The following is a 22,811-nucleotide window of genomic DNA, read 5'->3' as shown; positions in this document are numbered from 1 at the left end:
ATCTGTTTCAGCGTTTGTTTGATATTGCGTTCAGCGAAAGGATCAATAATTGAGATCTATCACAGTACTCAGCATTTCACCCTGGTCCACCTCCTCTTGATCTTGCATTCGACACTGACCGCCTGCAGTAGCAAATCAGTCCAAGCCGGAAAGGAAGTTGCTGAGAAAGTGCATTGTTCACATCATTACAAAAGTTTTCATTTTCTCGCTCTTTCACTCATGCCTAATCATCACAACATCCCACTCATCCCGCCTCGTGAAAAGCATAGCGCGTGGGACTTCTACCATAGCCATATAAACATGCCGCATCGTAACCATAGACATTCGTCGCATGCCAGTCCCATCCCGTAACGCCAAATACGAAAACACCCACCCATACCCTCTCATCCACCACCCCTCATGTCATCTACCTCCCCAACGAACTCCCAATACTCGACGGCGTCCAACTACTCGCCTTACTACTAATCCAACTTCCCGAATCCGAAATCCAACTCGGCATCTTACTCTTCCAACTCCCCGCCGCAGAACTAACACTCTTCGTGCCCCCAATCGCACTGCCATTCGCACTCTTCCCCTTGCCACTCCACTTCAATTTCCCTTCGGCAATCGAATGCACGCCATTAATCACCAAGAAAGCCGAACTTCCAATCGCACGGAAAAGCGCCAAACACGCTACTGACCACAAGATAAATTTCAAGTAGTAGTTCTCTCCAACGCTTGTGTTGTCGTAGACTTCTGTGATGGCCATTGCTAAGATGGCGTTGCAAATCATCCATACTATGACGACGTAGGTTCGGACGGCTCGGTAGTAATCTTCTTGGAGTTGGGATTCTGAGATACCGGGTGCTGGGACTTCGACGCGATCGCGGAGGTTTCGCAAAGCTTCGTCGTAGCCAGAGTCGATATCGAGTTGTTCCGATGGCATTTCCAATTCGACAGTTCCGTTTTTGTTCGCGGTTGCGACACCCAAATCTTTCTTCAACACGTTGTCACCCTTGGTTCCCCATGTGACATCGTGAGCGTTACAGAAAGCGTAGACTTGTAAGGTGGCAATGTACGAAGGCAGGAGGGCAAAGTACTGAGCCGAAGAGGTGAACATGTGCCAAGGGTCCATGTATAGGAAACTCATGATAAAGTACAAACCGACCGTGGAGAGGGTGCTGACGATGAGGTTGGTGAAGACATTGTTGCCGAAGCTGATTGTCTCAGAATCCGAGAGTTGACGAACGACGATGTAGATTGCCGCGAAAGTGTTGTAGACCATGATGATCGAGAAGATGATCAACGAGGCCATGAACATTTTGACAGCGCCTTGAGGTCGATTACCCATGGAGAGGATGAATTGGACCATAATGGTGAGGACGCAGACGTATCGCAGGACAATGAAGATGAAGTTTCCGATGCCATGGCCGAATGGGTCGACGCGTTTGTCTGCGAGAGATCCGGCGATGAAGTAGAACGTCAGGTAGAAGTTGCCAAGGGAGAAGAAGGTGAAGAGCAGCTGGACGAATTGGTAGATGAACTCGATGTGGAGGAGTATCTTTCGCGTGATGGTGTGATCGGTCTTCCAGATTTGCTTGAAGTGCAGGAGAGAGTAGACGGCAGCGAAGAAGGCACCGTTGAGCCATCGACGACGCTGGGAGATGAACTCGGGTACGGCGTCTGGCACATCGGTTTCTCCTGTCGCTTTCCGCACGTACTTGAGCACCCATCTGTCGTTTCGCTTGGCGACCAGCTCCCAACAGAGAATACGATCTTCGGCAAGATACATGTTGGCTGTAAACACATCTGCATCCTGGCCGTGAAGTGTCTCTCCCTTGAAATACTGACTGAGCGGACCATGGCCTGTCTCGTCGTTCTGCAGAGCATGGTATCGGTAAGCACTCAGCGCTCCTGGCAACACGGTAATGTACCCAAACACAGACTCCAGTGGCTTGTCAAGAATGTTGGACATCTTGTACTCGAAATTTTGAGAGGCGACCAAGGGATTCATCAGAGCCTTCAGATACCGGCCTTTGGCGGCCTTGATCTCTCCAGCAGCTCCAGCAACATTCGAGTCACGATCAAATGCTTTCCACAAGTGATAAAGCGAATCGTCGCCCGGCTTGGTACCCACGTCCAGCAGAATGCAAACGTTTGGATTTAGTGCACGTCCGAATGCATTGAAAAACCAACGATGGCTGTTCAGCTTCTTGGCGTTCTTCTCCTTGAGACAGAAGATGACCTGACAGGGCACAATGCCCTTCTCCGCACCCTTGAACTTGAGATCAGAATCCAGCGAAACTTGCGTCGTGTACTCGTAAACGTGTGCCGTGACTTCCCGCTGATTGACCAAGTTCTTCGCGATTCCTGACTGGTAGCACCCCATGGCAGCCAGCGCATCCAGTGTTCGAGGGTGAACTTTGGCGCGTCCATCAGAAATAATGCAGACAACAATCTTCTGCCAGCCATCTTTGCCCCAGGTCCTGGACTTTGCACGACTGCAAAAGTGCGCCAGATTGCGCATCACACCGTGCATCGTCCGCGTGAAATCGATCTCGTTTTCGTTGTACATTGTGATGCAGATCAACAGCTCTGTTTCTCTCGTCGTCGAGCCAATATTCTGGCGCAATTTGTAGCCTCGGTCGACGAAGTCGTTTGGATCGCAAGTCACAGCCGTGTATCTCATATGCGTGAACTCGACATCGTCTCTTCTGGGCAGGAAAGAGTAGAGAATGGTGGGGATTTTGCATTCCAGAATGAGCTCTCCGTTGATCAGCTTCACCTCTTTTCTCGTCATCTGGGCTGGACGAGCGCCTCGTCTCTGTTGGAAGCCATCTGGGGCAGGGCCATGCAGATCTTCATCGTGCTCCTTTTCAAAGTCATCTGTCAGAGTGGACGCAGACTGGAAAGTGTCCCGCGAGACCGGCCTAGGGCGCTGCAGGTCACTATCTCCAGTCGGTGGTCCGAACGGATCAGTATCATCGTCCTCGATCGGTATTGCGGTCATGCCTGGTTCTTTGGGATCCAAGCTCATCATTGACGGCGGCCTTCCTGCCGCAAAAAGTGGCTGCGGTGGCAGTGGTCTCCTAGGCGAGCCGCCGTATGCCGAAGATGGCGTGCCTGGTCGTGGTCCGCCATTGATGTCTGCTGGTTCGTAAGGAACGTTTGTGGCTGGAGGTCTGGGATATTCGCGACTCCCGCGCGGCGTGAAGGCCTTCGAAGGACTTGTAGAGCCCCTCGAGTTTGGTCTGAAAGGGTCGTATGAGTCGCTCGGAGGAGGCATGCCTGGCGCGTTGTCCAATACCGATGATGGCCTTCCCAGTCTGGAGTTGGATGGCTGACTGCTCAAGGTAGATTGTGGCGCGTACGATCGTGTTGGACTGCCTGTCCGGTAGCTTCTCGTGGGACTGTCGGGCCTGCCGCTGCTGTAAGGGTTATATGAGCTAATGTCTTCTTCTTCTGGCATGCTCGGCGTTGGCTGCTCTTTTAGGCTGCCCTTTTGCTGCTGATTGAATCGCACTTTGTAACGCTTCGTTCGGGGATGTGCTGCAGCAGATCGAGGAGCGCTCGACTGGGACAAGTCGCTCTCGACCTCGCGCAAGAGGGAGTTGAGCTCTTCGCCCGGCGGCGCGGGAGCTTCTGAGCGGGCATAGTGCGATGGAGCTGTGGGTGATGGAGGAGGGTAGGCATGAGTGTCCTGGCTACTGTGGTGCGCTCGCTGGTTGTGACTGTTCAACCGTTCTTGGGCGCGAAGAAACAAATCATGCGGAGAGGGCTTGTTGCTGCTGGGCGGTACTGACGCTGCGTAGACGCCCTCCTCGGGACTCGTGAGCAGACGCATGGTCGATGCGTTTGTCGGTGTGTGTGCTTCTTCGTCGTCATAGCCTGGCGGTGGGCCATAGCCGTGTGGTGAATTCGGCGCCGCCATGGAGCAGCTTGCCGGTGTTGAAGCGATCGGAATGTGTTTGCGAGGAATGTGGTTGCCGCTGTTTTCTCACACCAGCATCATGAATAAGCCGCGTCGTCCTCTGTTTCGACTATTATCAGAATCGCGACCTAGTGTTGAGTGCAGTGAAGCGAGTCGCAGAGTGATCTGAAGTTTGTTGGCGTTCGCATGTCGGCTGTCGGATTCGAAACGGCGCTGATCCATCGAAACAAACCATCACCCGGGGCAACCAGCAACCTCCGAAAGGTTCCACAATGCCTTTGTTGCGCCTGCACGCTGACAGTTGTGCAACAGCCAGTCATCTTTAGTGCAATTATATCCGCCATCCAGCCGCTGAACTGTCGGTCAAGGTCATTAGAGGAAGGAAATCTACACTTACATGCACGTTCAATGTATCATTGGTTCAGTTTCTTCTGTTCGCATCTCGTCGACTAAGTATGCTACTCAAGAGAAAAGCCAGCTGCCTCGCGGTGGGTCAGGTATAAAGTACAGAAGAGTCGAGCCGCACCTTGTTGCATCCCCAGCATCAGGTGGGCGACACATCATGATTCCGTCTTGTCGTAAAATCCATCCGTTCCAAAAAAAGTTCCTTCCTTCTCAAATACTTTAGCATGCATCTTCTTGCATCGTCATTTCTTGAATCGTGAATAGTAGAGAAGCCCATCCCACCACGCGCCACGCTAAACCGGACAGAGATCAAACAGACATCTCTTCATGAGAGTGCTCTCTATTCAGGCCGCCGTTACTGTCGGAGGCACACTTTCCGCTGCCGCCGGCGGCGCAACCGCCTCTTCCATCTTGACGTCTTCTTCTATGGCAGTGCCCTCCGCTGCACGTGCTTCGAGCGCGGAAGATGGCTGGAGTGGTGGCACTACAGGGCCAGATGTTGACGAAGCTGGACTGCTCTCGCGATGGCTCAATTCCGAGTCCTCCTTCTTAGCCTTTCGCCGGGTGTAATCGCTGAGGCTCAGCTTCTTCTTCGCTGGACTGGGAGCGACGGCGGCTGCAACGCTGGGTGGAAAGATTGCGCCAGGTGTCATGCTTGCGGGCGACTGAGCGATGTAACCGCTGCCAGTTGTTGGACCACCAGCAGGAGAAGTAGCCGACGACGAGCTGAACGGGTTTGCCGAAGGCGGAGGCATGTCGAGACGCATGCCCGCTGGCTTTGACGAGGCCTGTTCGGATGCTGCAGATCCAGGCGAGGACTTCGCAGGCCATGGTGGTGCTGGCGACGGCTCGATTGGACTCGACTTCTTGTGTGGTTGTTCAACATCGTCCGCTAGGGCATTGACCGTTCCAGCGAGATCCGAAGGTGGCTCCTGCTTCGGTTCGGCTTCGTCCCTGGCGTCAGGCATCTCTGCGTCCTCAATTGGTCCGCTGTCAGCCCTGCGCCCGGAGCTGGCCGACCGCGGCCGCTCAACAGGCACTGGTGACGAACGATCGCGCAGAGTGTCCCGGTCAATCTCCATTGCATCTTCTTGTCCAGGGCTCTTCTGCAGCGAGACAGGACTAGACGGCGCAGACGACAGGATGGCACGATTATTCCGTGCACATCGCTCTAGTAAAGTCTGACGCAAGGACTTGAATGGTTTCCGTGCGGACGAGGTTGGTACTCGACGTTCAGCCTCCTCTTGGTCTAGGTCGCACTGGGTGACAGCATCAACATAGACTGGTCGTGGACGCTTGACTACGCGACTGGGAGGCTTCGTGATAGACTTTTGCGTCTTCGTCTTGCGGCCGCCTGCAGCTTTGACAGATGTCTGCCGTGATGTGCCGTTGTCAGAATTCTTTGATGATCCATTGGGAGGAAAGCCGAGCTGCTTCGAAGCTGTCGCACTCGGTGTGTTCAAATTTGAGCCATCACTGGTGCGCTTCTTCTTTGCCTTGCCCATGCTCTCTTCTTCTTGCCGTCGGAACATCTCTTCTTCTTTGGCCAGCTTCTTCTTCTCTCGCTCCGAGAGTTCTGGCATGCCGGTGCCATTGGTAGAGTAATGCGTGTTGGGTGTAATGTCGCGACTCGCAGACCCTCGGCCAGCCGAACCAGAGGCGGACCGCGAGTCAGTGCCATCATCGTCCGGATCTATCTTTCTTGCTTCGCTTCCTGAGCGGCTGTTTACAGAATGCGTATGCAATGGCGATATGTGCTGTCCGTTTTTGCGCTTCTTGGTCTTTGGTGCTTTCGCCGGCCGCTCGTCACCAGGTCCAAGACGTCTGTCGAAGCGGGCCATGTAGCAAGCGCCGTGTTGGTCGAGATCTTCGACCGGCATACCACACGCGCAAGGGCCGCAGTTGGCCAGGACTGTGGAGACCCATGTCGAGAAGTGTTCCAGCTCATCCTGTGTCAAGTTCGGCTTCATCAGGTGCGGCATGCCCTCTGTGGTCTCCCAGGCGATAGAGATCTCTTCGCCTGGCTGAATTTCTCGGCTGGACAAGAAGCAGAAGTGGTAGTCGGCCTTGCCAGTGATCAGGACCTGTAGCCGTGCGTTAGGGTAACAGCTCCTTCTCACGAATCGCAGGTCGGTGCCCTCGGTACGGGCATCCAGGACGATGGGTAGTTTCGGGAGGAAGAAGACGAATGGCTCAGGATGACGCATTTCCGCCCAGCGGTTTGAAGAGTCCTGTTGATACTCCTTCTTGAAGCAGATACGACCTTTGAGTTCGCCAATGTAAGCACCCGTGGGCAATGGCTCTTCAACGGTGACCGTTTTCCACTTGACGGGTTGACCGCGATGTAAGACGTCGTCGTCCTGCCGCTCAACAATGACAAGTTGCGCTTTGCCTGGCATGTTGTCGAGGTCATCGTCGTATCTCATGAGTGCTTCGCCCTTGATTTGCCCATGTTCTTCCTCGAAGTCCTCTTCGTGCATCTCGACCCACTCAGAAAGCGAGTTGGTGACTTGGATCGAATCGTGCAGATTATTGTCAGTCACCGACCATTCATCGTCGGCATAGCTTTGAAGAAAATGATCCGAGTAGCGCTCGATGGGTGTCTCCGGGGACCGCGAGAGGCTCCGTCGGTGATTGGCGGTGGATGCATTGCGCTTCCGTGAGTGGCCTTTGGTGGTGGTGGTAGTAGTGGTGGTGGTCGAGTCTGAAGTGCGATGGCTCGTCTTGGGTCGCTTGGCCGGCGGCTGCTGATCGCGTGGGCCGGCACTGTTGCGGTCGTTTCTCAGTTTGTCAATCGGCCATCCGTTTGTGTATGCAGGTGCTGGTTCTTTGACCTTCTTCTTGTGGCTCTTTGATGCTGCCCGCTTGATGCCGTTTGTGAGAGGCTCACTGGGCTCGCGTTTGGCAAGTTGGCGACGCCGCGCGGCAAGGACGTCGACATCTCGAGGCTCGCATTCGACACAGTAGTGCTGCAGGTGCTCTGGCAGCTGTCGCTCGTCGAATTGTGGATAGTAGCAGGACTGGTGCTGCCACCGGTTGCATTTGTCGCACGCGACCGTCCAGCCGTCGTCGTCTGCGAAGCCACAGATACAGCTGATCTGGCCGTCGTCCTCGGGGTCGCCATTGACCAAGGGGACATGGTAACGCTGCTGGTGCGACACGGGATGGAGCGGAGTGATGTGGTGAGAAAGGTCGTGACCGTTGACAGGCTTGACAGAGAAGTGGGCGTCTGTCATGCTATCTCGTCTGTAGGAGGGCGCGTGTGGGTTAGGTGACGGGAAGGAGGTCAATTTGGCGTCGCATGACTGTACCGCCACGGTCGACGCTCAGATCGTGGAGCAGAACAGTGCTGCGCAGCGTTTGCGGCGTGGTGTGGTGCGCGGTCTCGACGACGGACGGACTGCAAGCGGGCAGGTCAGAAGCGGTTCGCGACGACGAGACACGCTCAAGTCTCCGAAAAGCACTCTCGACGACTGGCCGACGGCCTCTGATGCCCGTGAAGTGCGTACCGATGGGTCATGAGAAGGACGGCGCGAGAAAATCGAGTCGTGGAGCGGGCCTCCCAATCCGGCTGCGCTTTGGGTGAGGGTGGAAGCGGCGGTGATGCGGCGGTGGAGACGGTGTGGGTGCGGCGACGGTACTGTTGAGAGTCAGAAGAATGAGACGGCGGGTGCGTGTTCGCGTCGGCAAGCAAGGTGCGCAGAAGAGAATGGTGAGAGAGTGGTGTGGGCAGCGAGCGCTGACTGGCAGGTGCAAGAGGAGAGGAAAGAACGATGGAAGGCATCTGTTGCAGCCTGAGGCGTGTGCTTGGCAGCCCGCCAGACCAGCCAGCCAGCCAGCAGCGAAATCCCGAGCTGGGCTTTTGCGACGCTGCCTCTGTCGCTGCTGGACTTGCCACTCCTCACACGTCGCGACGCTGCCTCTGCGCTGCCGGGCCGCCGGGGCGCGAGGCAGTCTGTGATCGCGGTGTGGTCGCTGACATGGGGAGCGGTGGGAGTATGCAGTCGGCGTGGCAGAGGGAGCAGTGGCAGCAGCAGCAGCAGCAGCAGCACGACGGCGAGAGCTGCTGGCGAGCGGGCGGATCACGAGAACGGCGGGTGGGCTTGCTGGCTCGCGGACAGAGAAAAAGCGGCGGGACAGGTTTGGCAGACTTTGGGCACGTTTGGATTTGGAGCTAGCGCAGCTGAAGGCGAAGGTGGCCTTGCTGCGCGTGCCCTGATTCGACCGCTGCGTTTCGCAATCTTCTGGGACGCGATCGTGATTCCGGCACGCCCCCGGCATCGGATTCCCTGTCGCGCTGCTTCTGCCTGTTCTTGTTGCTGCCTCTGCCAGTGCCGTCGAGCAGGCTTATCAGCTCCCTCCTCCTCCATCACCATCATCACCACCTCATTCCCGCGGGATTCCTCCCTCGTCGGCACCGCTCGTCGCTGCTGTGCTCGCTCGCGACGGAACGAGACTGCGCGCGGCTGCGCGTCTGACGTTGTCGTGCTCTGTCGCCGCAGTAACTCGTGCATAAGCTTTGCTCCAGCAAGTGCTCCCGGCTTTCCCCCTCCCATAGCTCTTGCAGCTGAGCACCAGCACCCAGCGCGAGGCCACAGGCGTCGTCAGCACGACCGAGTGCCACCTCTCCCGCCCTTCCATGCACTTTCGCATCCTCTCACACCACTTCCACTGCACTTGTCAAGCAGCACTGCCGATAAGCTGCTGGGCTGCGCCGGCGAGAACGTGGCACAGCACTGTCACAGCTCCGCAGCCTCAAACCACCCCCACAGAGGCGGGTGCAACGCTCTAAAGCCCGTTGTACCCCCTGAAGGGAATGCTCACCGCGTTCAGATCAGATCGCTGCTCATGACCTCCACCCGGACTCCGAATACTCCCCTCGACCGATCGACTCGAAAAATCCGAATGCCTTCCACCAACGGCCTCACGCCCGAACCCACCTGCCATAACGCACTTTCACAAGCAAAGCCCATCAGACAGCTCAACAAAAATGGCGCAACTTGCTACGCGTGGAGTCACAAGTGACGACATTTTCTAGGTGTGCTGTAGAATTGTACTACCACGGCCAGGTAGCTCACTACCGGTGGGATGTGTGGGAGTAGTGGTGACACATTACACTCAGTATCGACGCGTAGAGTATAAGGTGGGGACAGTAGCAACGTCCATCTTGGGTGCGAAATCCGAGTACGGTGCTAGAAGTGACATGCCGACTCTTACGCTCTGGATTCGTGATCATGCTCATCAACCAGGTTTAAGCCCACACTCGCTGTCTTGTGGGCAGCAAGCTGTGTTGATTAGACACGCATGCAAGGACAACGACCTACGAAACTGGCATATCTCCACGTGTGCCACGCGAATGGCTTGCCATGTAGTTGGCTCCAAGCAGCAGCGGCAACTGCCTCCTCGATGTCTCCGAAGCCTGGTCACCTCGCATTGCTTGGCCTCAGCAGAGAACGCAATGAGAATGGGGCACCCTCAGGATAAACCTGGTGGGCATCGAGTAGTAGTCAGTGCTGCGCTGGATCTACCTTGACGTCAGCGTTTGGCTCATTTCCCAGGATGTAGGCAGTTCTCGGAGGGCCTGGGCCCAAAGTTCAATTCATGATTGAAACGCCATTTTTATTCTGATCCATGAGTCGGAGCAGAGTAAAGCATTCGTTGGTGAAATATTGAGGTATCAACGAAAGTCGGACAGCTCGATATGACGAACCATTGTCCATGCTCGAACTGTAGGAGATGAGTGAATGCTGTTCCCCCCGTGCAATTGAAGTGCCACTCAGAGTGTAAGGCTAGGAAAGGACCTCTTCAGACAGCAGACACTATCTATCGTACTGCTGATCCATGGAGCAAGCTGCCATGAATTAACAAGCGATCAACAACATCCCGTTCATCAAAAGCTGATTGCCATGTACATGAAGCTACAAAGGAAAAAGTAAGTGGGTTCTGCTCTTAGAGCATTCTACACAGTCGCAACGACCACAAACTGGTCCACTTCTGCTGTCCATATACAATAGGTAAGGTAGTGGCTGCGGTTCGCAGGCTCATACTCGCTTGCCACTTGCACCTTCTTTCTTCGCTTCACCTTGAGTGGTATGCACAATTTCCAGCTCGCTCTTTCTTATTCATTCACCACCCTCAAGCCCCCTTGCATCGGCTGTGGAGGATCCGGGCTCGAAGTTCGCAGTGCATCTTCATCGCTGGCGCGACTTGCTCTACTCCGTCCGCTGCCGCTGCTGCTTGGAGCCTTATTGGCGAAAGGATCGTCTTCGTTGCTGCGTTGAGCGACTGCTACCCCGATTGAGCCTTGAGAAGTATGGCCTGGCCGTCTGTACGGCTGGTATGTGGTATTCGCGTTGTTCGGTTCACCTGGTCTCAGTTCTGTCATTTCTTGTTTTCCAGGCTGCTGTTGTCCTGCTGGCTGTTGCTGCCAGACTTCTTGAGGTGGATGCCATGGGACGTTAGCGTGTTGCTGTGGGTGCTGACCGTATGTCGGCCGCGACCACGAAGCTGACTGCTGATGTTGTGCCTTCGCAGGCGGTGGTGGTGGCGGTGCTGCAGCTCCCATCCACGCCGCTGTGCCCGAATGCTGCATCTCCCTCGGCGGGTTCCCTTCTGGTGGCAACTCCTGCGGTTCCGGCTGCTCTTGGACTCCAGGCAGAATCGTGCTGTTCATCGCTGGTGTCGTTCCCCAGCCACCTCCTGCTGCTCCGTTGCTGCCGACGTTCGGACTGTACATTGGTGGACTCACTCCATTCACCGTACTGGTTCCCAGACTGCTCACTAGACTTCCGGGACTCCCGTCTCCTGCTCCTGGCATGAAGTGATTTGAGCCCGTCAACTCACTGATTGGCCGGCTCTTATCTTCTCCTCTTGCCACGCCGCCGCCGCCACCGATACTGTTGACATCTGCCACAGGAAACGAGTCGATTTCGTGAGCGTTCTTGCTGTGGTTGTACATGAAGGTCATGTGGTTGTCGGGGTAGTAGTCTGACGTTGGCGGGCTCTGGTGTTGGTTCTTCTTTTGACGCCGGCGGAAGAGGAAGAAAGCTAGGGTCGCGAGGATGAGCACCCCGAGAACTGCGCCAATGCTGGCACCGATTATCGTGCCCTTGTTATCACTAAATCCGCTGGCGGAGTTGCCATCCGAGCTGGAATCTGTAGAGGTGGGTTTCGGTTGGCTGACTACCACGGATGTTATGATGATGGTCCCGCCGGTGGAGTCGGATGAAGTGACTCGACTGGTGATGGTTGAGGGAGGCTGTGAGGTTGAGGTGGTAGCGGGCTCTCGACTCGAGGAAGAAGTGGTTGTATCGTCTCTCGTGGTGGGCTTCGCGGCGCTCGTGCTGTCTCTGGTAAAGGCTGGAACGGCAGACGGTGATTTTGGGATGCTCGCGATTGAAGCTACGGTCGAGAAATCGGGGACATCAATCTCCTCCTTGTCATCCCAGTCACAGCAGGTCGGCTTGTTAGGATCTCGGTTCTTGTCGCAGCACCAGCTCCCATCGGGGCACCACATGATGGCCTCATTTCCAGCGGCAGTGTTGTCTAAACCATTCAGTCAGTTCATGCAACCCGGCGGTGATGCCTCTTGCTGGACCTACTCGAAGTGCAATACTGCGGACAGTCGTCGCCCCAAGATCGATCAGTACACGTGTACCGCCCATAATAGTTCGCATTCTCCAGGTAGCAGAGTCCATTGCTCAAGCACTCCCAGTTGAGTGGACAGCACGCGCCGCCAACGCTCGAGCACGAGGCATCCGTCCTCGCAACATCGCCGTTTGGGTAGTAGCAATTCTGGGCCGAGACCAAGGGGACGAAGAAGTGGAGAAGGACCAGAGCGCCGGCGACATCGAGTAGTTGCCGCATCTTCATCTTGTTCGCATCACGGAGTGCTGTTTGTGCCTCGTTCGTTTTTCGTCTTGCTGTCGGAAGTTCAGTCGAGATAGAAAGTACGAAGTGCCCCTTTCACTCGTCAAAAACGACAGTAGAAACACATGACCATAAGGAGAAGTTGATGTTTGCTCAAGAAACAAGCTTAGTTGAAGCGAAAGGACGACGTGCAGCACGTGAAACTAAGGCCCTTGGCATACGTTCGCCTTCACCTTCATGTCACACAGACGGGCACGTTCACTCGGCCCGCATTAGAGGCCGCAGCAGAAGATGGCTGTGGCGCGCGCTGGCCTTTATGAGAGCAAACGCGAGATGCGAGGGCGTCCAACGAAGCTTCATTTGCGATGAGGCGTGAATCATTTCTGGGTGGCCGCAGGTTGATGGTGGCTTGCTGTTGCACAAAGAGTGGAGTACGCGTGCTCGCAACCGGTTTCACACGCACACATGCACCACCCGCCTGTACCTCCTGCCGAATGCTGATCGCTCAAGCCAACCGAGCTCGAGGCGTTGTAAGACGGATGAATGGCCCTGATCGAGAGGTTGGGATGCTGCATCAATTGAGTTCGTGAATCGTAAGTATCCTACCTCTTATACTTCAATGCCCGACGCTTCCTGCCTGGCGTCCAACACCACGGGTCCTCGCCAAATCTCTTGCTCTTTATGACCTCTACTGCATTGCTGACTGCGGGGTTTCAAGCCCGCCCCGTTCATACGACCTATTCCCCCTTTCACTGATTGGGCTTCTCATAGGGCTTGGTATCCACCTTGCGCTCGACAGGGATCACAGTCAGGTTGAACTTCGCCATAGTCAAGCCATAGCGGTCAACAATGCGTGGCTCCCAGTGTTCGGAGAAACGTTCCTCTGTAAGCATCGGGATGAGGTCTTCCACGCGCCCACCGAAGATCGTCAACATTGTCGATGAGCTAGTCGATGTCAGTATATGTTTAGACTACAGCGAGAAGTGGAATCTGAACTTACTTGGCGCTGCCAAACATATTGTGGAAGAAGCTCTCAGAGTAATCCTTGTTGGTGCGGCGAGCATCAGCTCGTCTCTTTGACAGTGCTCGTGCAAGATCATCTACGGTGAGGCGAGGTGACCCGTCTGGCATCTTCTCACTGGCTTCAGCCAAAAGCTGTTGCACGAGCTCAAGATCTGGCTTTCCCTGGTCTGGCTGAAGTGCGGCATCGTGTCGAGTAAGACTGGCATCGTGTTCGATAGCATTTGGAGCATGCAGGCTGAGGTCTGCAAGATCGAAGCGGTCTTTGGAGTAGGACTTGTTCAGGAACCGTGAGCTGAAGTTCGGCACGAAGAAGCAGAAGGAGCTGGCGAAGTTGAAGGTCTGTCGGATTTTGGTGTTCATCTCTTCGAAACTGATGTTCTTTCCGTCGTGGGGAAGAATGCCGTGGTTCGCCATCGCGTTGAGCATTGGACATGCGGATCGAGAGTCGCCCTGAGTGGGCGCGACATAAGGTGGCCAGCTCAAATTATGGCCCGGAGCACCTTTGGGGACCACATTACCCTCCTTCAGCTTTGGAGTCACGAGGTTGGCAAGAGCGATGCCATTGTCCCAGAGAATGACGCTGAGGTCGGTGAGCGCTTCACTGAGCTTCGTGAGGATGCCCATGATGTTCGTACAGCGTGATGAGAGATGAAAGCAGCAATTTGAGCACAACTTACCAAGCTCTGCGGCGGGCGTGCTTTTCTATCGTGTGGTCGATCGCAGCACGAGCCCGTGCTGTGTGCAGCATAGTGGAGTAACACGCTTGTCTCTGCAGCCACAAGTCTGTAGTCGGACTTGGTTGGAAACCCAAAATATGCCATTGGTTGGTGAGCTGCAGGATGCAGATCTGGCAGAAAGGGTCCCTCCCAAAGCAGCATATGCAATGCGCATTGTCCCAGTGGTCTTGATGTCTTTCAAATTCCTCTCGCCCCCATGTTGATGGAGTTTCCGTCGTGAAGGCATGTATCAGTCCGTAGGCTCCTCGGCCAGTGGACAGAGCAGGGTGATAGCACTTGCCACCGAAGCAGCATCGAGAGCATGGTTGTTTCGTGCCGTGATAACAAGGGTCGTGACGAGGGACGCGCCGTGGCTTGTCGGTCTGCAGTGCGGCGGTGGTGCGTGTGAAGGTGCACTACCGCAGTGTCTGCTCTATCATTCTTGACGCCACGTCGGTGGTGTGACCTTGTCTCCCGGAAGACTGCTGTTCATCCCCGTCTACTGAGCAGCTGTCAGTTCTGCGCCGAGGACAGGCCTTCGCGGATGCGTGTCCGTGGCACTGAATCGAGAATGGAGCGTGATGCAGTGAGAGGAAGGCGGGTGCGGTTGGCTGAGTGTGCTCTCGGCTTCGCGACTACGCGACTCTCTCGCTCACACGTCTTGCTCACAGCGCCATCACCATCGCAATGCACTGCCCCTTCTCGTCAAGAGGGCGCGCTGAAGCTGACGCATGGGACCTTCTGGTGCTTGCTTCTGGTCGCAATGTTCCTGCCGCTCGACGTTCACCACGATTTCTCTCTCTGTTGAAACCAGCTCCCGCCATCCGAAGAGGCATCCATCCTAGCGACAGGTAGCACGAGACCGCAGTCAGCGAGCTCACGTAGTATCGGACCCGATCCTCAGTGTCCAGCGGCTGTGGCAATGATGCCAGCCGCAAGTGGGACTCGCGGTCATCCTAAATGCTCATAATGGCCGAACATCAGTGTTCACATGCGCGGCACAAGATGAAGCAGTCGTCGGACATGAGGCAGGTGAAGTGCAGCAAGAGACTGCGGAAGATGGATCATACCCACTGTTCAAGGATTGAAGCTTTCGCAGGACAGGCCTATCGCCTTGAGCACCCCGCTTCGGCGGAGAACGCGGCGAGGAAGACAATTGACATCCTCGTTGCCTGCGTGCTTTCGACACTGTCCATGCAGGAGCAATAGATTGCAGGAGCGGCAGCATAATGTCTCTTTTCCCAGGAGTCGCACTGGTAACAGGCGCGGCATCAGGTACGCGGTCCTGTGATGTCTCTTCAATGCCCGACTGAGCTCGATATCCAGGCATTGGCCAAGCCACAGCCATCTCCTTTGTGCGAGAAGGATGCCGCAAACTTGTCATTGCGGATCTTAATGCTGTAAGTGTTGTTCTCTATGGCAGACATTCCTTGATGTACCTCATCGCAGGATGAGGCTTCTGTCAATTGCTCGCGCCGCAAACATGACGCGATCAACTAGAATCATCTTGATCTCGAGACATAGGCTTACCTTCGCCCGACTACCTTCAGACTGGCCTTGAAGAAACTGCACGGCTCATGCAAGATCTCGTGGACGCCAACACCTTGTCCCTCATCATCAAACCCCTGGACATCTCTCAGGAAGCCGAGATCGACACCTTGTTCAAAACTGTTGAGAGAGACTTTGGCCGTATCGATTACGCTGCCAACTGTGCGGTATGCCCCCAATGTCTCGATCTGCTATTACAATCACGAGCCTCTGACTTCCTCCAGGGCGTATTGTCCCAACCACAGACATCGCACGAGACCTCAGCGGCCGACTTCGACAAGATAAATGGCATCAACTATCGTGGATGCTGGCTCACTTCTCGCGCGGAGATCCGTATGATGCTTCGTCAGGAACCACTCCCATCTCATGACGGTCGGCCGGGCAATCGAGGGTCGATTGTGAACATAGCTTCTCAGCTCGGTATCGTCGGACGGCCTGCTGCCCGTAAGTTGTCCCTGTGTCATACTAGCCCGTCAAACGCTATGCCGTGCTGACTCGACTTTCCAGCTGCGTACGTCCATGCCAACCATGAAATTGCAACATCACCTTCTCCTACACCGACTGACACGGACCTTCCAATCCAGATATTGCGCTTCAAAAGCAGCAGTCATCAGCATGACCAGATGCGATGCTATTGACGTAAGTCTGCAATCCTTCCGGAGGCTTGTGCACGAGAGACAAGTTCACAGCTGACAATGACGCTCTTCCAATCAAACACAGTACGCAAAAGAGAACATCCGAGTGAATTGGTGAGGCTGCACTGGCGCCACTTTCTTCTTTTGCGCCTCATTTCCGGCCCCAGCGAAACATTTCTATGCTAACACATTTCCGCCCCTCTTCGTAGCGTCTGTCCAGGAATAATTGAGACACCCATGACGAGACCACAAATGGAAACGTATTCGGCAGCGATAGCAATAGCGCCGATGAATCGACCAGGAACGGCGCAAGAGGTTGCAGATGCTGTGTTGTTCCTTTGCAGCTCTAAGGCTACATTTGTGCAAGGCAGTGCTATGGTGGTGGACGGAGGATACACGATCAATTGACGGCGTTGCCTCATCTTTTGCTATAGTCCTCTAAAGCGTTCGCATTGGAACCCGAGAAATGCGACGATATCCGAATTTGCCAAGCGGTCGGATCTCTGACCAGCGATGTGAATCCTCGATTACCGGCAGGAGAGACAACACCACGTGAGAAAAGAGTATTGACCGCCGGCTTTGGTCTGAATCTAGCGTCTCATTGCATACCCAAAGCAGTAGAATGATGGAGTGTGTCTCCAGGTTTCGACAACGCTTCAAGGGTGCATAATACGTGTTCGGCGAATTAGTGAAGTGCCAGACTGGGGATGGTGTCACTCTGGCACAAGGGGCGCGGTAGCCACGGAGTCCTGTAAGTCTCTCCTTGAACAGAACAGGAGGCTGGTGAACTACTGTGTCGGAGGTCGCATGGGGCGCTCATCGAACAGCTGTTCATCATCACGAGGATGGGGCAAAGAAGAGAAAAAAATCTCTCAACACTCGGATCCTTCCATGAGGCCCAGTCTGGAACAAATCAAACTGCAACACGCGGACCAATATTCTTCTAGTCGATGGGGCGACGGACGGGGAAAAAGTCTGGAAAGCCAGCTGCCGCGCAAAGCGCGTTGCGTGCGAAAGCGGTCTCCAAATCCATCCGAACATTGAAAACAACTACGTCGTCAATGGCGAATAATAACGCCAACAGATCAGCAACCGCTCCTCATCGAGCAGGGGCAACACGCATAGAATACGTGGAGGTAAGGAAAAAGAAATGGGTCCTTGCAACCAATACATACAGTAGTCAACCCACGAAACGATTGTGGACGAACGTGGACGATCATGAGACAAGAAAGCAAGAATTTCAGGCAAGTGCTTGCGCTCTTGTCGAATTTCGATATCAAGATGCTTGTTCGTTCTGTCCGTGTCGCCACCGAATCGCTGCCGACTGGTGGTGAACGGTAAGTGGAGGGTATAGTGTAATCTACTGATACGCACCAAGTGGACTGCTAGTATGATCGACGGCAGGGAATATCAGACGCCGTCACCTGCACGAAAGATGACGAAAAGATGCAGATGTGGGACATGGAGGACAAGCTTCTCCGCTGGGAGAGCCAGCGATTGCGGTGATGATGTGTTCTTGGGAGGCTGGGAGGATTGGCCTTGTGGAAGCGCAGACGAGACGTCAACGTTGAAGGGCAAAAGCATCGTGGGCCGAACCTTCACGGGCTACATTTCTACAGAATGAGCAGGGCATGCCCGGTCACAGCTTCACGGGCTCCCTACGAAGGGAGAAGGACAACATGTAGTAAACGGGCAACTCGTTATTTTTGAACATTACACCGGAGGAATATCTACAGCGCGCTCCCAAACGAGTGTTGGGACGCAGCATATTAAATCCACTGTCGATGGTGACAAGACTGTATTTGCTTATCCCTAGTATGAAACAACGAGACAAATTGGTATCTTATGCATCTAATCATCTTCCTCCTCATCAGTCGCCTTGCCGACGATGGTCCATTGGCTCTCGCCGTGTGAATCCCTCTCGTGCTTGAGCGCCAACTTGCTAAGGTGACCAATGATGTTCTCCATCTGGGTGTCGTGCACGCTGCGGTTCTTGCGGCCAAGGTTGGCAAGACCTGGGATCTTGTTGAGGAGGTAGTAAGTGATGGCGATGAAGATGAGGACACCAATGGAGTACGCCCAAATGACGACAACGGTGACAACGTCAGTGTGTCCGTTGGCGGTCTGCTGGAAGCTGGACATTGGGGATGGGAGAGGCTCCTGGTAGATGTTGGGGTTGAGCCAGCCGAAGATACAGAAGAGGGTAGCGAGGATATCGACACCAGCAATGGCGCCAACAAGCTGCCACGATGGAAGGGTCTGAGCACCACGAGTGACGAAGATGAGCCAGTTCTCAGTGAGGGCGACTTCAAGGAAAAGAATCTCCTGGACGTTGCCGTAGTTCTGGACAATACCGCCGGATGGCAGGTACATGGCACCGCGGATGATCCAGGTAGCGATAGCGAGTTCAATACCGAGGATGACGGAAATGATCCAGATCTTTGGCAATTGCCATTCGACTGGTCGTTGTTCGGAGTGAGCGTTATCGTAGGCAACGGCGACGGTGGCCAAATCGGCGAAGAGAGCGATGAAGACGATGAGCTCAGAGCTGATGGTCTCGTTGATGATGATCATGGAGGTGACCAAGTAGATTTCCAAGTGGAGACAAAGGGCGATACGGTACTGAATGTAGGCCTTCATACGCTGGAAGATCTGGCGGGCAGTCTTGATGGCGAAGACGATGGTGGAAAGACCTGGGGCAAGGAAGACGATATCGGCGGCGGCCTGAGCAGCTTCTGTGGAACCCTCGACGGCGATACCACAATCAGCCTTCTTGAGCGATGGAGCATCGTTGACACCGTCACCAGTCATGGCAGTCAAGTGACCACGCTGTTGCAGCATCTCGACGACCTGGTACTTGTGCTCTGGGAAGACCTCAGCGAAACCATCAGCACGCTCGACGAGATCGTGCTGGGTAGTGCCGGAGAGACCACCGTGGATGAGCTTCTGCGAGTTGTAGACCTTGGTACCGAGGGCAAGCATCTTGCAAGTCTCCTTGGCGATAGCGATGGCATCACCAGTCAACATCTTGACGGGAACACCGAGTTGCTGGGCTTCGACGATGGTCTGCGCGGTATCCTCACGTGGAGGGTCGAACATGGAAAGCATACCGAGGAGGACCCAAGGCTCGTTGTTCTTCTGGTAGGCGACACCGAGAGAGCGGAAACCACGGCGGGCGAATTCAGCAGCCTTCTCCTTGAAGAGATCTGCAGTTTCGCGGGAGCAGTCAGTCAGGTTGAGAATGGCCTTTGGAGCACCCTTGGCACAGGTGAAGCGGTCGCCGCGGAGAGTGCAGACGGTGGTGATACGCTTGGAGACAGGGTCGAAAGGCGTGAATTTCTCAGTCTTCCAGTCATCCTTGAGGATGTCACGAGCCTTGGGGTAGCGCTTGAGGGTAAGGATGGTGACCTTGTCGATGGGGTCGAGAGACTTGATGTTGTGAGAAGAGGCGAGAGCGGCGCAGGCCATCATCCAGTTGACATCCTCGCCTTCAGCGACGTATGGCTCACGGATGGAGAGCTGGTTAGCGGTAAGGGTACCGGTCTTGTCAGAGCAGAGCACATCGACACCGGCAAGAGACTCGATAGCGGTAAGCTTCTGCACAATGGCTTGTTGCTCAGCGAGGTAAGCAGCACCGACGGCCAGAGTAGTGGTTGTGACGACGGGAAGACCGACTGGGACACCAATAATGAACAGAATCAGGACATAGCCGAGGAGGGTGTTATCGGACTCCTCTGGGGTTGCGATCTTGAGGTTGCGGAAGAAACCACCAATCCAGGCAGCGAGAATCCAGAACATGACGAGGACGAGCAGAGCCGTACCAATGCTGTTCATGATAGCCTTGAAGTGACCTTGATCCTTGGCGCCCTGGACAAGAGTAGCAGTGCGACCGACGAAGGAGTGCTTAGCGGAGGTAGTGGCGACAGCGTAGGCCTTTCCACGCTTGCAACCAGTGGTGTAGTAGACGATGTCTCCCATGAACTTGTCGACGGCGAGCGATTCACCGGTGATGGCAGATTGATCGGTAGCGACGATGGAGTGACCCTGGTGTGCGATTCCCTCACCCTCATCACCCTCGGCGTCTTCAGACCCAGCTGGGTCCTCCTCTGGGTTCAGAGCGTGCTGTTCGCGCAACTCCTTGTACTTCTCGAAATCCTCGGGCTGTTCGTAGTCACAGATGAGACGAGCGTCGGCTGGCACGACTTGACCCTCCTCGATGATGATGATATCACCGGGCACAAGCTCACGAGCCTTGATATCCTGTTCCTGACCATTGCGAATGACGGTAGCCTTCATGGCAATATCTCCCTTGAGTTTTGCGACGACATCGGCGGCTTGCTTTTCCTGGTACCAACCGACGATAGCGTTAAGCATCAAGATACCGATAATCACACCCAGATCGATCCAGTGGCGGAGACCAGCAGCGAGGAGGACAGCGAGTTCCATGACTGCCAAGAAATTAGCTCATGTCCTGCTCATGTGCAAGGTTGCAGGGCCTGCAGTGGTGCGGGATGGTGCAGCGCCAAGGAATTTGCGACGGGAGCTTGTGCGGAGCTTGCAGCAAAAGCAAATCCCAGAAGCGAAGGTGTGGCAATGACACGTCCATTGAGCCAGCATTGCGTGTGCAATGCTTGCCGGAAATGATCGGGAAGCTGTAGAAGACTCACCGTAAAGAATTGGTCCGCGGAAGAAGCCCAAGAACTTGAGGAACATGTTCTCCTTCTCGGACATGATTTCGTTGAAGCCGAACTTCTTGCGGCGGGTCTCGACATCGTGGTCAGAGATACCCTGCTTGATGTCGGCCTCGAGCCAGTCGTCAGGCACGTGGCCGTCATCGTTGGCGACGGCGCCAGCCTTGGGGCCGCTCTTCCAGAACTGCGTGGTGGTCAGTGAGGTGCAAAGTGCGATGAAGGCGATGAGTGCCCACGAACCTGCCACGACTTCTTTGGCTTCTCCTCCTGGCCCTCCGCAGCTTCCTGAGCAGCGAGCTTTGGATCTCTGTAGGTGGAGATGTACTTTTGGAGTGCGGTGTACTCGTCTAGTTCGTGCGAGTTAGATTCCATTCCGGAGTGATGCAATTTGGCGGGCTTTATTTACCTAGATCCTCGATGTTGCCCGGAGCCTGCGACCACTTTCTCGATCTGCGGTTGCTGTCAGTGGCTGTTGCCGCGTGGGAGAGTGCTCGCCGCGAGTCGACGCGGTACCGTCGCAGGTCGTTACGAGCTCTGCGCACGGCGGCATCGCGAGGGCGCGCAGCGGCGATGAGGGATGCAGTGCATACCTCGCAGCGGCGCCAGCTTCGCCATTCTGCTCCAGGTCCTTGTCGGAGAAGCTCACGCGCGGAGCGGCCATCGTGTCGTGTAGCGATGCAAGTTAATGTCGCTGTCGATGGGTGACGCTCGTCGGTGATGGGTGAAAGATGGAAAGACGCGCTGAAGGGAAGAAGGCTTCGGACGAGAGTGCGCGAGCTGGCGAGGATAAATGGTAGCGCACTGGAACACTAGCGATGGATGGGCGCGGGCTGTGCCGCCGTGCCGAGCTTTCGTCAGTGGGCTCAGTAGCGAGGGAGACCCATGCGCTGGAGATGGAGGTGGTGAATGGGTGCAGGCCACGGTCGGACCGTTGACAGATTATGCCAATAACGTAATCCACAGGCCGCCACACGCGATACCGTGCTGCTTCGGCGGACGAGCGTGAGGCATTTTGCGCGGGAGCCCACCGTGCGTGCTGCTGAGGCAGGCCCTGAAAGGCCCGAACAAAACCCACGATTGACTGCGAAGGTTTGGGCGCTAGCACCCGACGCGGCTAGACTGGCTGCAGCCCGCCCGCTGGCCTGATGCAAGACTGGCCGGTGCGTCGGCGATGAGGCAGCGCGTCCGCAAATCAGTGCGCTGCGAGCTGCTGACCCGAGAGGAGCCCATCGCTCCCAATGCGCGACGCGGGCGGGCGAGCTGCAGCAGAGCTCCTCTCGCAGGCACGGCGGCGGCAGACAAGCTCGCAGCTCCAGAGCTGCCAGCCACCGATGCGTCCCGACGAGGGCAAGCGTCATGATGTCAAGCTCTGCCAGATGCCGCTAAGAGCCTTACAAGAGATGCACGGCTCTACATCGCGACAAGTACCTCCGCAACCTTCGCGAGCCTCTGGTGTCGTGGCGGCTCCAGGCACGCCTGCAAGCTCGCAAACATTTGCCCACACGACGGCCACACGCCGTCCAGCGCGTCACGCTGCGGATCTCCGCTGTCGTTTCGTCGATAATTATCTCCCAGACGCTTGGCCAATTTCGGCGGCGCTATGGTGCTCGAGGCGCGGCGCCCGTCTGCGATGGAACGCAGCTACACGGGAGCCATCGTGGACACGAGGGCGAGCGCCGAAATGAGGGCTCCATCGTGGAATCGTGCCGCCAGGCAACGCCCACAACAAACACCGTCACTGCGTCAGAGCAGAGTGCCGACGGGTGTGCTACTGCGAATGAATGCACGAATGAGATTGCCGCCATCTATCGTCGCTCGCATTGCTGTAGTGTGGATAGCTTCATCTCCCACGCGCAGCACCACATCAGTGCGCTGACACCTGTTCCTTCATTTTGCCCTTCTCCAGTGAGGCCACACGTATCGCATGTCCTGGAACGGCAGCCCTACGCTCGCCGCGACATCGCGATTTGCGAGTCTGGGTGGGCTGCTGCACGCTGCTGCCAGGATGCCGTTT

General features: G+C 55.5%; 6 protein-coding genes across 6 annotated transcripts; 1 reads left to right on the top strand and 5 right to left on the bottom strand.

Annotated features, from left to right (window-relative positions):
• Positions 1-406: 406 nt before the first annotated feature.
• CKM354_000667600 (uncharacterized protein) lies at positions 407-3,910 on the bottom strand (the record flags this gene model as incomplete). Its single annotated transcript, XM_044802000.1, has 1 exon — positions 407-3,910. One exon carries the CDS (start codon positions 3,908-3,910, stop codon positions 407-409), a length of 3,504 nt encoding a protein of 1,167 aa, XP_044657935.1.
• A 749-nt stretch (positions 3,911-4,659) lies between these two features.
• Positions 4,660-7,551, bottom strand: CKM354_000667500 (uncharacterized protein; the record flags this gene model as incomplete). The annotated part of the gene is made up of 1 exon (XM_044801999.1): positions 4,660-7,551. The coding sequence occupies one exon, from the start codon at positions 7,549-7,551 to the stop codon at positions 4,660-4,662; it is 2,892 nt and encodes a 963-aa protein (XP_044657934.1).
• A 2,882-nt stretch (positions 7,552-10,433) lies between these two features.
• On the bottom strand, positions 10,434-12,187 carry CKM354_000667400 (uncharacterized protein; the record flags this gene model as incomplete). The annotated part of the gene is made up of 2 exons (XM_044801998.1): positions 10,434-11,860; positions 11,917-12,187. 2 exons carry the CDS (start codon positions 12,185-12,187, stop codon positions 10,434-10,436), a joined length of 1,698 nt encoding a protein of 565 aa, XP_044657933.1.
• A 746-nt stretch (positions 12,188-12,933) lies between these two features.
• Positions 12,934-13,831, bottom strand: CKM354_000667300 (uncharacterized protein; the record flags this gene model as incomplete). The annotated part of the gene is made up of 2 exons (XM_044801997.1): positions 12,934-13,129; positions 13,185-13,831. The coding sequence occupies 2 exons, from the start codon at positions 13,829-13,831 to the stop codon at positions 12,934-12,936; spliced, it is 843 nt and encodes a 280-aa protein (XP_044657932.1).
• Positions 13,832-15,152: 1,321 nt separating this feature from the next.
• On the top strand, positions 15,153-16,514 carry CKM354_000667200 (uncharacterized protein; the record flags this gene model as incomplete). Its single annotated transcript, XM_044801996.1, has 7 exons — positions 15,153-15,198; positions 15,250-15,323; positions 15,474-15,638; positions 15,696-15,919; positions 16,056-16,110; positions 16,192-16,220; positions 16,316-16,514. The coding sequence occupies 7 exons, from the start codon at positions 15,153-15,155 to the stop codon at positions 16,512-16,514; spliced, it is 792 nt and encodes a 263-aa protein (XP_044657931.1).
• Positions 16,515-17,957: 1,443 nt separating this feature from the next.
• On the bottom strand, positions 17,958-21,458 carry CKM354_000667100 (uncharacterized protein; the record flags this gene model as incomplete). The annotated part of the gene is made up of 5 exons (XM_044801995.1): positions 17,958-20,554; positions 20,774-20,981; positions 21,038-21,144; positions 21,204-21,247; positions 21,388-21,458. The coding sequence occupies 5 exons, from the start codon at positions 21,456-21,458 to the stop codon at positions 17,958-17,960; spliced, it is 3,027 nt and encodes a 1,008-aa protein (XP_044657930.1).
• Positions 21,459-22,811: the final 1,353 nt, after the last annotated feature.

The sequence above is a fragment of the Cercospora kikuchii genome (genome assembly GCF_019650295.1).
Source record: "Cercospora kikuchii DNA, contig_00004, whole genome shotgun sequence".
Lineage (NCBI taxonomy): Eukaryota > Fungi > Ascomycota > Dothideomycetes > Mycosphaerellales > Mycosphaerellaceae > Cercospora > Cercospora kikuchii.
The sequence above is the reverse complement of the archived record's forward strand: the minus strand, read 5'-3'. Positions and strand labels throughout refer to the sequence as shown.